At 32.9% G+C, this 16,049-nt stretch overlaps 1 protein-coding gene across 5 annotated transcripts in view; it reads left to right on the top strand.

Moving 5' to 3' along the window:
- dnc (phosphodiesterase dunce) overlaps nt 1-16,049 on the top strand; it is a 264,431-nt gene that overhangs the window by 96,480 nt on the left and 151,902 nt on the right. The window contains exons 1-2 of one of the 5 annotated variants that reach the window (XM_089700920.1): nt 4,301-4,928; nt 5,106-5,152. The exons of 3 other annotated variants lie outside the window; for them this stretch is intronic. In XM_089700920.1, the coding sequence (XP_089557046.1) occupies nt 4,811-4,928; nt 5,106-5,152 (165 nt within the window). In that variant the 5' untranslated portion in view covers nt 4,301-4,810. Of the gene's footprint in view, nt 1-4,300; nt 4,929-5,105; nt 5,153-6,977; nt 7,157-16,049 lie in introns of those variants that run through there. One more of the 5 variants, XM_089700926.1, reaches the window with a different exon arrangement.

Genomic DNA, 16,049 nt, shown 5'->3' with positions numbered 1-16,049 from the left:
CTACACCATAGATTATTAAAAACATCCGTTTAAGAAAGGAAGGAAATAGAATTTGCTCCTCTCCCCCCCCTGGTTCCTAAAAAATAATATGACATAATTTATAAGAAATTTTACGTAGAATTAGTTAGGCATTTCTTTTTTGATTTTCGATATTATATACTAATCATAATTTTTAATTACAATATGTAGTAACTATTTGGTATAGGTTAGGCATTTCATTTCTTGATTTTCTTTAATAATTTGGTACGTAAGTTTTTTAGCTCAGTTTAGTAAGAAATTTTAATAACAATTCTTTTAATTATTTATGGTAGTACGTATTTACTCAATAATTGTATGTTAAGTAGTAATTCAGCATGGGCGTAGGCACGGTGGCGCTGGGTGGGGCGCTTACCCTGGCTTTGATCTGGTAGGTACTAATTGTGAAGGGGAGTGGGCGTGGGCGTGGGATTGGGACTGAACGTGGCATATGGCGTGGGAGTGCGAGTGGGCGCGGGAGTGGGAGCATGAAAATAAAAATGATTTTTTATTGTTGCCCCACCCTGAGCCCATGGTCATAGGTCCCATAGTCACTATTCCACGCGAACGAAGTCGCGGGGACAGCTAGTAGACAAATATAATCAGAAAGCTTTGAACTCCTAAGCTCAACCATAAAAGATAGACATTTATGATGTCGGGAGATATTTTTTATATAATATGGAGAACATTTCTTTCATACTTGATTTCTGTGTAGCTTTAACCATTAAGATACACGCATTAAGAACGCACACGCGACGAAAGCTTAAAAATGGAGTTGCTGCTCTGCTCACGAATATGAAAAATAATTGTACCAAGTTTCGTTTAAATCCGTCGAGTAGTTTTTGTTTCTATAACGGTTATACAGACAGACAGACGGACAAACATTTTTGACGTCGATGTCGATCTCTAATCACCTCGTGATAGTTATTTAGGAAATATATTTCATGTGCAGAATTGACCTCTACAGATTTAATATAAGTAGGTATACATATATTTAGATTCCAATTTCCATGTAACGTTAAATTCGACTATATAATAACTAACAGACAACGCAGGTTACTCTCGTTTCCGTAAGTTGAGGCGGCTACATATTCGGTCCTAATAACATGACTTTTTGTGAACGAAACGACAGCGCGGTTTAATTCGATGGCAACACCATCAGAAAAAAGGAAATATTTTTAACTTTGAAAAAATATTATGATTTACACTATTAATACTATTTTAACATTAACACAAAATATAAGACTGTGAGTGTGTAAAAATAAATCCAGCTAGTTTCACATCACACTTATGTTTATAATTAGGTATACGACATGAAAATATATTAATTACCAAGCAATAATCATACAGATAAATACTGAACAAAAGTATTAACAGTCAAAGTATATTTTTACTAACAACATGTAAATGATGAAGGAATAATAATTATCAACGAACTAACCTTTTTGTATTAGAGTCCCGCCTCGTGATCGAATTATTAAAACACGAAGATTTTTAAAAATGTAACCAATGAACACAATCAATATTAGATTAACTGTAATGGTGTCTAGTTTGACTTAAAATAATATACATCTACCCTCACTTTTAAAAATGTAGTATATTCACACGAATTATATAAGCGCACCTTATAGGGAAGGGAAGATTTATTATGGGTTAAAGAGTTAAATAAATAAATAACATAATTATATTTAAATTATTAATTTTTAACATTGTGTTCAGTAGTGTTAACATGTAAATTGATTTGATTTTTACGAAATCTCATAGATGGCGCTGAATCAAATTTGTCTTTATAGTACTAAGATTCATTAAACAGTTTCTCTGCCCAAATTACGTAAATGACGTAGTTTTTATAGTGTAAAGCTAGATAATAGCATGGCTTACTCAAAAACAACATTTAAACATGAGTCTTTAGATTGTACGCTGTCGTAGTACACGGAATACGTAAGAAAAGTAAAGGTTCACAGCTCCTCCCCCGGAGGTGATAGCATGATAATATGTTTAAAAAAACCTCACACGACCTGTTAGTAATATTCATGCAAAATTTGAAGTCAATCTATGCAGTACTTTTCGAGATTAGCTCGGACAAACATACAGACAAACAGACAAACAGACAAACAGACAAACAGACAAACAGACAAAAATTCTAAAAACTATATTTTTGGCTTCTATATCGATTATAGATCATGGATTATGTATTCTTTTAAAAAAATATTCAATGTACAGTTTTGACTTTCCTACGATTTTATTATATGTATAGATCTGTATGTATGGGATCAGATCGTGCCGTGTGTGAAAATTCTCCTGAAATATTTATTTATTACTAATGTAAATATGTGAATATTTTCCGGAATTTTCTGAAGGGCAATTACAGTATAATTTCTGTATATTAATATACGGTTTATGAGAATGAGTAAGAGTGAAATGGGTAGACATATTTCATTTTTGGACAATCTTTGTAAAAGTAATATACAGCCGTATTAATATTGTAAATAATTTATTATAGTCAGTTCATATTATACCTAGGTACTTTTAGTTCAAATGTGACAAGTTCTTATATATTTTTCTTGTTTCAGGTAAGTAAAGAGTTTCACCGAAGAAGCGTTTCCAGCAATAAAACGCGAAGAAACAAACAACGGAGTTTCATTATAACTTTAAAGTTTCGGTATGAGTATTAAATATAATTATTTCCATAGTTTCTGTTTATTATGTTACAAGTAATTTGACTTGATATTGACTAGATTTTCCTAACCATACCCTGAATGCTTAAAAGTTAGAGAGATATTTGAGTTGAAACTAGATATATTTTAACCGAAGCTTGCAATAAAAAGAACCGGCAGTCAACTGGCAAAGAGATCCAGCTGCATCATGTTTAATTTTGTTACTATGTTTCTCTAGATTCCTCGCATTCTCCAAAAGGACATGTTTAGTATTGATTAGAGTACGTTTTATTTGACAATTTGTCAACGTCACGAGCAAAATGTTTATTTAGATTTTAGGTTATTAATCAACGGGGCTCACTGAAGTGGAAATAAATTATGCGATGTTGGTAAAGAATTGCCATTTGTATTAAACTCATTCGATCTTGTATTCGTTACTAGCGGTCCGCCCCGGCTTCGCCCGTGGTACATATTTACGTTTTCTCTACATAAAAACCATCCTCGCACTTCAAGGAATATATTAAAAAAAGAATTATCGAAATCGGTTCAGCCGTTCTCGAGTTATGCACTTACCAACACATTTTGCGATTCATTTTTATATATAAGACAAGATTATATCGCCATCTATATTTTCTGTTAGGTGCGCGCATTGAATATGAAATACTATATTTTATGTAATGAATATAAATGAATATGTTTCAGACGGCGAGGTAGTAAATTGAAACAATGTAAATATCATGAGAGCGACAGAAACATTTACTATTGAAACGCAGTCCAGAAATAATTAGAGCCACATAATACAGAAGAAAGACAGAGAAATTTCCCTAAAGGCCGCAGTTGTCACGGGTGAAGCTCGGCAACCGGGTCTGAATAATAACATACTATCATAATATTATTATCTAATCTGTGGTTTAGGTAGCATTTACGCACTGAAAATTAATGTGGAATATCCGTGACACTAGTATGGGTAACCCTTTCTCATAAATTATATACAATTTTAGTATAGGTACATTATTTACATTGTATGGGATATTAAGTTTTCCTTACAGTTGTAATTTGCGTTGCTGACAGAATTTATAAATTGTTATGGAGATGAAAATGTACTGATATTTTTAAAGGTTTAATATCGAAATTCATAAAACTATAAAACCTTTCTCGGTGCCTGCATTTAGCGTTTATAAGCAATCGGAGCAGTTTCCGGGCGTAGCGTCGGAGGTGGCAGTTCTATTGAAATACTTCGCGCCTCTAAATTATTAAATAGCAAACAGGAGGCAGATTTATTTTAAAGATTTATATCACACCGATCGTGAAAATGCATGTGAAATTGAATTATTCAACAATAACATTGATGGAATCACTACGAAGTTGTTTCTTCCCTCTACAAACGTTACAAATGTGGATTTCTAAGATACATTACAATTAAATTACAATAAATACAAATCTAAGGATAATGTCAGTTCAATTCTAAAAAATACAGTAATTGTTTTTCTATTTAGTTTTGTCGAACGTAGATAACAATATACTTGAAAATACAAAACATAATAAACACAAAAACATAATACGCACTTAGATTGCCGTCGAGCCGTTATCGCCCCATTGTGTTAAATATGACTGTTTATCAGTCCGTGTTGCGATAGCTATAATAGACGCGTTAAAACAATGAAGAATATCGCGGCATTCGTTCGCGAAGGGAAAGGTCTTGCGATAGGTCATGTCGCAAGGGAGACGAAGGAGTGACGGTCGGCACTCGGCGATCAAGTGGCGGTCAGGGCAAAGTAAGTCTATTAACGCACGGGGGATGATCCAGGTCGATGCGCTCCCTCGTCAGCGAGGCGAAGCGTCGCCTCAGTCTCAGCTCCGCTCCAGTCGAGTGGATCTGCGCTCGCTTTGCTTTGCGCCTCGCTCGTGGGCCGCAACGCTCCACGGCTCGTGGCTCGTACCCACGGTGGCACAGTACTCTCTTAACCGCGAGTGAGCGCGCTGCCTCCCGCGGCGCGCCCTCCGCTCACCGTAGGAGGCACATGGCAGCGAAATGTTTCACAGTTCATACGCTTCCCGATAACGTCCGATTAACAATTAGTACCACGAATTTCACGCGCGGTTCCGCTGCGTGCCGTTGAGCGAAAAATATTATATTAATGTGGTTAAGTTTCGAGTGTCTAGAATGTAAATGGAATGTGTTGTTTAAATGCAACCTTGAGATTGTGATATATATATTTTTTTTCCTTTCGGTTAGAGTCATTGTTCGCATAGCCGGTAATTATACTGACCGCGTGTTGTGTGTGGCATTCTCCTTTTTTGTCGCAAATGAAGAAGAGAATAACTAAGTTTAATGATTATAATTGGACGTATCCTAATATAGCAGCGCCGATAACTAATTGACTGTAAATGTGCGACATTAATTTGTTTGTGTCTTCAATCCGGTTTTTTTAGTTTACGAATCAAATAGCTCCGACCTTGGTGGTAAGAATAGAAACAAAGTATGGGTACATATATTACAACTTAATTATAATTGAATATATCATTAGCTAAATACGACATGAATGATGATGCAATTAATTATAATGATATTAACATTATTGGAAACAAATATGTATGCGTTACATCGATACCTAATATCCTTTAATTACTAATATCTAGATATCACACTATACCTAGGCACATTATCTTTTTATCAGTTGTCTATAATATATTATAAGTATTTAATGGATAACATTGCATTTAACTAAATTGCATAAGAGTTTCATACATAAAATATTTGAGAATCATATCTAAGACAAACAGCAAAGGGTTTTGCTTAAGCTGCAGATAGAAATGTTTATTTAATCAATACGGCTGTTTTACCTACAATCTACGCTAATTACATTAAACAACTCATTATTCTTGAAAATTTTATTTGGAAAGTGCATTATAGCATAATTTTATAATTCAATAGGAGTGTCTTATAGAAGTTGAAAAATAATTAATAATAATGAGAAAAAAAAATATATCGGTCGAATTGAGAGCCTCCTCCTTTTTTTGAAGACGGTTAAAAATATAATGGTTAAATAATATATTAGGTATTTAAAGTAGGTATGTGCCTAATAATTTCGATTCCGTTGCACATTCCATACATTTCGTTGTTACCTACATTCAAAAGAACATCATATCATAACATTAAACCTTTTTATGTAATATCATTCAGCCTTCTCAATATGTATAGAAAAAATGTTCCATTTTGGCAATTCCCAAATAAAATTCGCATGAGAATGTTTGATCTAAAGGTGCGTATAAATTAAGCGCGGCAGCCGCGCGAGCCAATGTTCGACCAGAGTTGACATTCATTTGCTGCGCGAGCCAATATGTAGATATATTTTAAGTTGAACGTAGTTGCCGCGCGCGGCAGGCGATCCATCACGAACATATCTTCTGTAGGTCGCCAAAAGTGTAGTCATTTTCTTTTTGAAGTCAGGAATAGGTATATCCATTTTCTTACTGATTTCTACCCACGCATCATACCTCAGCGATTTATTGTGGCATTGGGAGGATTTGCTGTTCCACAAAAATTCATTAGCGCCATACAATTGTATTAGTAAACGGCACTTTTAGTTGTCCATTTTTACATATACGCCGCGCGAGCCAAATCTCCAAAACTACAAACCGTCCACACGGCGCGCGAGCGAACGACTGAAGCTCCTTTGATGCGGTCTCAAAAATCGACAGCGAGCGGATCGCCCCGCGGCACGTTCGAGCGCGGCAATGTTCGCGTCGCCGCGCGCGGCGATCCCGTCTACATAGTGCGCGGCCGCAACGCGCGCCAATGTTCGATGGTTTGCCGCGCTTAATTTATACGCGGCTTTAGGTTATCATTCAAACAAGCCACATTAAGCGTTGTAAAAGCTAATGTTTTTATCGTGACAGCTGTACTTTATAAAGGGTTCGTCGTCTTTTTAGTGGCCTTTGGAGTCTCGTCACGATTTTCTCTCAACGATATGTTTATGGTTCTTCTAGTAACGAGGCAGCTTTTCTCCCGCTAGGAAATTTGCATTGGTAATGAGCATAGAATTTGCCATAACATTAAACTAATGTTTACGTTTTAAGTTTTAACTAAACATCTGAATATTTAAATTGTTCTATTCATTTTATTACTTGTGCACGTGTAATATTCATAACTTGAAAGAATACAGAAATATCATAGTTACAAAGAGAATACAGAAAAATCAATACAAAGTGATGTTTATAAAATTCAATTATAGTTAATTACATATTTTATACCATAGTTTGTCTTCTTAGTAATTACAATGAGTGAACGTCTAAGTAATTTAATTTCAACTCTATCAATATTTTGGTAAACAGTATCTACATAATTTCAAGTTGTTTACTAATATTATGAACGTAAACATCTAACTTCATTAAAATTATTTCGATTGTTAAGAAAATGTTACTTTATAGTCACGTTTAATTTTATACTCGAACATAAATTTTCGTCAAGAAATGGCTAACGGGTAATCAAGTCATAATATTATTATATCCAATTTTGTCATAAAACTATAATTTGTCTCATATAATAATAATCACCCGCCATTGTTTTTATAATTTCACACTATGTTACGTTTATTATAATCATTCTATTTTTCTTTGAATTAACGACCTTATTATGTTGTTAATAGCGTTTTATTTTAGTTATAAAATCCTAATTAAAATCGCAGACAATGCTTTATGAAAGTCATGCCAATTACTTCTCGCTTCCGTTTCTAAACATACTATTAATAACGTGTTCAAAGTTTTTAAAATAAATATCTTGTATTCATTGAGAATAAACTCAAAGTCTATTGGAAAAAAAATGTAAAGTAAAAATATTTTTTATTACTGGGTACCACTACTTTTTGAGGAAGAAAATATAACCTAAATGTAGTAGGTATGTGGATAATCTTTACATTTATTAAATCCAAAAATGTATTTCAATAATTTTTTTTGTATTTTTAAATATTGCATCAAATTGCAATATTTTAACCTTTTATACCCACAGTGAAAGAAATTACATGAAATGTTCTCATGTATGTATGAATCGCGATTTTGAACTTTGAGCATGTTGTATTTTTTTCCCAAAAAAGAATTTATTATCAAACTAACTATAGTACCTACTTAAGAGGTAGGTAAAATTTAATTTTAACAGAAATTATTATTAGTTACTCTTGTTTTATGTGACAGAATATTTAACGACTTATGTACAAGGTTTCTGTAAAATTCACTTAGTTTAATGTGTTATACGTTTGTATTACATTTTACTAGGTAGGTACTAAAATTATAACAGTTTGTTAGAATTTTATCGATTTCTATTGCTGGGAATTTTTAAACAAAATAATCTACATAATTAAAAATTTACATCATTATACAATACAATATTCAAAATAAAAAATAATAATAAAAATATGTGTATTAATAAGAACTAACAGCGACAGTATATTATGTCCAATCAAGGGATTAAGTGAGAAAATAAATCAAGAATGAGTTTTCTCGGAAGTGCTTTTGGCACTGGCTCCTTAATTTTGTAGCTAATGACCATTTGCTATTGAAAGTTTGTCTTGTTATTACTTACTTAGGCTTCAAGGACTTTTCTATGTTTTTATTTAATAAATAACCGGGAATAGACTACATTTTGTTTTACTTTTTCCTTAAAAGGACAGGAAAATAAAGTATACAGTCAATTTAGTAGTTTGACAGTTGAAGTTCTTGTACAAAATCACATACCTACATGAAGTTAGCTAACTATGATATTTACCTGTAAAATCGAAACTGAATGGGAAGTATTTAATATTCATAAATCGCAGTGAAATAGGAATGAATAAATCTGGAAATTACTTTTACTACTAAATACTTTTACTCGCATTCAATGACGTTTTGCAATCGCTTTATCTGATATGCAGTCAATGCTTTAATTAAACGTTGCACTCGTGGGAATCAGATAACTGGACATTCAAAGACAAGAGATTATCTAGCATTCCAGTTAAATTTAAAAGAAGTGCACAGGAATGGTGCATATTGATCCTGTGTGCATGTGTGTGTAATGTTCTTGATATTTACGCGTGGACTAGATGATTATTGTCTTTATCATACAACAAAGAAGACGGTAGATATTACAAAACCAACACGATTACATTGTATCTTTTGAGATGTCTATAGATTCATATTATGCATTGTAATTATAATTATTGCGAGATACGGTGTGTTTATTTTACTATCGCTTTTTCCTAAGTAAGTATGTGTATGAATTAAAAACGTACGTCGTTTTGGGATGTCTCTTAAAAACAAACCAATTTGTGTGAGTATGTTTGGATAAGAAATGATATTTGTTTTTTCTTTAATGACATATTTTTTCTTTAATTTAAGCACGATTTAAATGAAGCCTTTTTATTTTCATAGACTTGTGAAATAACTATCTAGTATCTACCTATAAAAAAATCAGTACGGCTATTTTTTTAAGTTAATTAGTTTTAAATTAAGTACAACTGAACACAGAAAGTATTACTTTTATTTTCTTTTAATAATATTTAACATTTTTTGAAGGTATCGATTTACAGATATTTTCACCAGTGACCGTTAGCGTTACATCTGCCCTAAAGAGCTTGTATATTTGGTCCCGCCCGCGCCTTAGCCGGCACGTGTTATAAATACTTATTGTTCGACCTTCAGTGCTAACATAGGAGTGCCCGAATCCATCCCTACCTCTTTTTTAACCTAATTTAGCAAACAAGCTTTATAGATACATTTCTTATAGATTAACTCAACAATTTTAGTTGGGGTTAATTGGAAGAAGCTTTTATGTAAGAACGGGTTAACTTCTCTGGTGGTTCGCCTGATGGTAAGCGGCCATTACTGCTCCTAAACATTTGGAGAAAATATCTCACAAACGCGTTTGTAGAATTAGATTTTATAAAGAGGTATTATTCACACATGTGTTATATGCAATATGAAACGTGTGTGCGTTGATAGTAGGCGATTAGGCCCACCAATAAGCATGCAATAAATTTGGGATAATGTCGTAGGTAGGTGTTTGGCTGGATGGGGCCGCACGATAGGAAAATGGGGAGACTCGGGAATGCTACCTATTAATATGTATATTAGCCCTTTGGATTAGTATAGATATGAGTTTCGGTGCGTATTTTGTTTATGATTGCTCTAAATATCGCTTTAAGGGAAGCTTAATTGCACGGGGGGGATTTTATCATTAAATTTCACAATACACATATTATGAAAGGTGATATAAATGGATTTTCAACTATCTTTATCTGGAAGACATTTCTTGCTCTAAATAGTTAGGATTATTTTCCCCATTCTTATAATATTGATTATGTTATGGTTAATTTATATAACCTATTGCTTTCCTCTGTAAATCTACTAACCAAAAGAAACGAATATATTTTTCCAGAGTAGTTCCTCTGATAACTGATTAGTTCGCTCGAACAATCAGACAAAACAAATTCTTCAGCTTTATCATTGATTGCATCCATATATATTAGCTAGAAATATAGTGATATTGTGTATAAATTTAGTCTCTTAAAAAACAAACAATCTTTATTTAAAATAACACATAATATGTGACAATAAAAATTACAATATTATTGTTTTCAGAAAATATATAGATAATATTATGTACTTTCACCTCCAGAAGACTTTTTTGTCGTAAATCTGTATGGAATGGCGTGTCTTTATGTACTGAATTTATTTGTATTACCTACTTAGGGCTTGTAACGGTATAGGCGTGATATTCACGAAAAGCTCTGTTATGTGTTTGTTCTTACATGTTGATCGATCTTGACACTTGCTTCAAATGATAGCCTACATAAATGATCTATTATTATACCTATAATATCCAGATCCATTTCATTATCATCTTTCATCTTTTCAATAATCCCGTACGTATTTTTATTTTAAAAAACTATTACTGAATGAAGATTGTCCCCTCATGACATTATATATTATGTTTGCAATTAATTGTAGAAGCCAATGAAATACTTGGTTAACCGCATTATATGTTTTATATTTTGTTACATAAATGAGTGAAGAAAACACAGCGCCTGTAAAACTTTGTCAAGGTGATAGGGCTTCTCGGCCCTGAAGTAAAAATTCTTGTTATTCGAATCTCTTAATACAGAAAACATTTTACAGGGAAATTTTAATGATAAAAATCAACGTTCTAAATGTGCTACCTCTTTCTACATTTTTATCCCTTTTTATTCCACATAAAAAGTGTTCCAAACTCAAGGCGATCACGGGTAACGGTTGGTTTGAATACTTACACAACATTATTCCGTGTGGACTACGATAGATTTGTTTTACCTATTCCACTATGATCATTTCACGCTCATAAAATTCGTTCTCATATGTACGCTTGCTTTGACTGAAATGTGAAAATATGTGGTTCTTGCAAGCCGTCAAGAATTTATAGTAAATTTGGTCCGCAAAGCCAGACTTGCAATAAACCTGGCGGACACTTTGATGATGTCAATCACGCTACATGTGTTACACACCGTTTCAGTTTTATGCGCTTAAGTGTCGCGGCGTATAAAATGAATTTGTTTTTGAAGCTCACCACGCTGGTGGGATGTTATTTTATTTGCCAACTTTAGCATTTTGTTATGCCGTGTTTTTTGGTATAACAAAAAAGTATCCGTATAAATATGAAACTTTCAACGACGTTTTCGAATTATATTTGTTTCGTGGCTGGTGACAGTGTTTAAATGGAAAATTAATCATACTTTTTGTGTCATAATTACTTTTGCCTAAGTTTCGTTGAGCATTCATCTTGAAATCTTTCCGAGCACTGTCCATTTGTAAGAAACAACGGCATTAAAAAATGCTTTTTATTTCCTTTGTAAGATAAAATAATTAAAGTAAGAAAGTAGTAATACAATTATCATCATTTTACAAAAATCGTTAAGCATCGCATCGGTTGCTCGTGCAGGTATATGAGTTTAGAAATTATATGTATGTATGTCGTTTTAAATAATTTACAGTTTATTATTCATAATTATATAATTTACATATTTCCTAAATTATGCGGATTAAATAACCTTTTTTATGTGATATAAAAATTTCTTTAATGTGTCCTAAATGCTGACTTTTCCAAATTGGTGAGAGCCCGGAGCTATTTTAACAAAGGACCAAGTGTACTCAAATTTGAATAACAGTGTCTCATATAAAAATGTATAACCACACAAGAAAACCATCATAAAAGTTAATTGGTGAAGTAAAGTAGATATATTTTTTCTTATTGCATTGCGGTACAACGTTAGGCATATTTTTTACTAGCTTTAAATATTTGTTGCGTTGCATTCGTTAATCGTTACCTTAACACCTCTATAATAATGTTTACACTCATTTAGATTTTCTTTAATTCTTCGAACAAATGTACCTAACATTGGATAATATATTGTGTGTGTGTTCTCAAAGACAATATATATTCTTTGTTGCACTGAAAATTACGTATAGCAAAAGTAAATTTGCGACTTAACTTTATAACTAGGTAAACTTATTATTCAGCACTCGTATACAGATTTCTTGTTGCGATATTACTTGATACTACGTGTTTTGAACAAAGATACAATAAAGGTGAAATCTTTTCTCGATTTAAATAATATCTATACATTACATATAATAAAATCGTAGGAAAGTCAAAACTGTACATTGAATATTTTTTTAAAAGAATACATAATCCATGATCTATAATCGATATAGAAGCCAAAAATATAGTTTTTAGAATTTTTGTCTGTTTGTCTGTTTGTCTGTTTGTCTGTATGTTTGTCCGAGCTAATCTCGAAAAGTACTGCATAGATTGACTTCAATTTTTGCATGAATATTACTAACAGGTCGTGTGAGGTTTTTTTAAACATATTATCATGCTATCACCTCCGGGGGAGGAGCTGTGAACCTTTACTTTTCTTACGTATTCCGTGTACTACGACAGCGTACAATCTAAAGACTCATGTTTAAATGTTGTTTTTGAGTAAGCCATGCTATTATCTAGCTTTACACTATAAAAACTACGTCATTTACGTAATTTGGGCAGAGAAACTGTTTAATGAATCTTAGTACTATAAAGACAAATTTGATTCAGCGCCATCTATGAGATTTCGTAAAAATCAAATCAATTTACATGTTAACACTACTGAACACAATGTTAAAAATTAATAATTTAAATATAATTATGTTATTTATTTATTTAACTCTTTAACCCATAATAAATCTTCCTTTCCCTATAAGGTGCGCTTATATAATTCGTGTGAATATACTACATTTTTAAAAGTGAGGGTAGATGTATATTATTTTAAGTCAAACTAGACACCATTACAGTTAATCTAATATTGATTGTGTTCATTGGTTACATTTTTAAAAATCTTCGTGTTTTAATAATTCGATCACGAGGCGGGACTCTAATACAAAAAGGTTAGTTCGTTGATAATTATTATTCCTTCATCATTTACATGTTGTTAGTAAAAATATACTTTGACTGTTAATACTTTTGTTCAGTATTTATCTGTATGATTGTTGCTTGGTAATTAATATATTTTCATGTCGTATACCTAATTATAAACATAAGTGTGATGTGAAACTAGCTGGATTTATTTTTACACACTCACAGTCTTATATTTTGTGTTAATGTTAAAATAGTATTAATAGTGTAAATCATAATATTTTTTCAAAGTTAAAAATATTTCCTTTTTTCTGATGGTGTTGCCATCGAATTAAACCGCGCTGTCGTTTCGTTCACAAAAAGTCATGTTATTAGGACCGAATATGTAGCCGCCTCAACTTACGGAAACGAGAGTAACCTGCGTTGTCTGTTAGTTATTATATAGTCGAATTTAACGTTACATGGAAATTGGAATCTAAATATATGTATACCTACTTATATTAAATCTGTAGAGGTCAATTCTGCACATGAAATATATTTCCTAAATAACTATCACGAGGTGATTAGAGATCGACATCGACGTCAAAAATGTTTGTCCGTCTGTCTGTCTGTATAACCGTTATAGAAACAAAAACTACTCGACGGATTTAAACGAAACTTGGTACAATTATTTTTCATATTCGTGAGCAGAGCAGCAACTCCATTTTTAAGCTTTCGTCGCGTGTGCGTTCTTAATGCGTGTATCTTAATGGTTAAAGCTACACAGAAATCAAGTATGAAAGAAATGTTCTCCATATTATATAAAAAATATCTCCCGACATCATAAATGTCTATCTTTTATGGTTGAGCTTAGGAGTTCAAAGCTTTCTGATTATATTTGTCTACTAGCTGTCCCCGCGACTTCGTTCGCGTGGAATAGTGACTATGGGACCTATGACCGTGGGCTCAGGGTGGGGCAACAATAAAAAATCATTTTTATTTTCATGCTCCCACTCCCGCGCCCACTCGCACTCCCACGCCATATGCCACGTTCAGTCCCAATCCCACGCCCACGCCCACTCCCCTTCACAATTAGTACCTACCAGATCAAAGCCAGGGTAAGCGCCCCACCCAGCCCCACCGTGGCTACGCCCATGCTGAATTACTACTTAACATACAATTATTGAGTAAATACGTACAACCATACTGTACTGTTGTACTACCATAAATAATTAAAAGAATTGTTATTAAAATTTCTTACTAAACTGAGCTAAAAAACTTACGTACCAAATTATTAAAGAAAATCAAGAAATGAAATGCCTAACCTATACCAAATAGTTACTACATATTGTAATTAAAAATTATGATTAGTATATAATATCGAAAATCAAAAAAGAAATGCCTAACTAATTCTACGTAAAATTTCTTTTAAATTATGTCATATTATTTTTTAGGAACCAGGGGGGGGGAGAGGAGCAAATTCTATTTCCTTCCTTTCTTAAACGGATGTTTTTAATAATCTATGGTGTAGCCAGTAGCCACTGATCAGCTTAATCGATACTCAGTTTTTATCAAATCCAGAAACAAATCCAAATTAGATCTTTCCTGTCTCACGCACGTAACTAAAGGCTGAAGAGAGAGAGAGCACGTAACTAAACCGTTTAGACGAAGAAAAGTGTATAGAAAAAGGAATAAATAATTTCATAAACTTCCCGACGATCTTTAAAAATAAATTATAACTTTCATTTTTTTCATTCCCACTTTTACCCCTATGTAGGTATAATAAGTGGATGAACCAATTTTGATACACTTTATCTAAGAACCAGCGTCGGAAAATATTCTGCCTAACAAAAAAAACCGCATCTAATTCGGTTTACCTGGTAACCTATTAAAAACTCGAATTTCTATTACCCGAATCTTAAAACCCCGAAAACGGTTGTTAGAACTTTTAAAAGACAGATATAATGAATGACAAATTTTCAAAATTCCTTTTTTAATTTCCCAGATGAATCAATTTCCAGATGCACCAAAACCAGATTTTTAAAAAGTATTTTTTTGTTTCCCGTATTCTCATAATACAGATCTCATTATACCAGATTCTCAAAATACTTTTTTTTGTTTCCCATCGTACCATTACCCAAATAAACTATTGCCAAATTTTCATAATATTTTTATTTGGTTCCCATATAATCGTATAACAGATAAACTATTGCCAGATTTTCATAATCTTTTTATTTGATTTCCATACAATCGTGATTATACCTTTACTATCGACTGAAAATTAACATTGTTAGTAAGTAAATTTATTGTTTTACATTACAGACCGGTTTTAGTGACAAAGTCGACTCAGTAGGTTAGGTTAGGTTTGAACTGTGACCCCCCACGCACGAGCCGAGCGAGCGAAGCGAGCGTGCCGCGGCAGCGGCCGGTGAGTGCCAGAACCGACTCGCTATTGTTTTACTTGCCCATTACAGAAAGGTTAAAGTGTTAAAATCTATTCAGAAGGTTAGGTTAGGTCCGTGCTGCGTCCCCCTGGAAGGATTACGTTTTGCTGGATATCGTTTATTTGAATTTCAAAAATCTGGACATTGTTTGCCTGTATATCAATTAACTGTATTTCAAAAATTTGTGTTTTAAAAATCTGGCTTTCGTGCATATGGATTACGGTCATCTAGATTTAGTGCATTTAGATTTCGTATGTCTGGAACTCATTCGTCTGGATTGTAAAACGTCGTACAAATAAAGAAATGGGCAAATGAAATTCGGAGTTGCGATTATATGGCAAACAAAACTTCGAAATTTTAAAATTCGGGGTTATGAAAAAATGTCCAAACGTTTTCTGGATTATGATATTCGGAATATTAAAATTCGAGATTAAGATAGGTAACCGGTTTACCTGTTAGCCAGCTACGGTGCCATAGACAGACACACACACACACACAGAAATACATAGCGGTCAAACACATAACACCAGTCTTTTTACGTCGGGGGTTAAAAATATAATA

This window comes from Colias philodice, chromosome 11, assembly GCF_061535455.1.
Source record: "Colias philodice isolate Cphi_HAF_F1 chromosome 11, ilColPhil1 Martin Lab GWU primary, whole genome shotgun sequence".
Taxonomy (NCBI): Eukaryota; Metazoa; Arthropoda; class Insecta; order Lepidoptera; family Pieridae; genus Colias; species Colias philodice.
The sequence above is the reverse complement of the archived record's forward strand: the minus strand, read 5'-3'. Positions and strand labels throughout refer to the sequence as shown.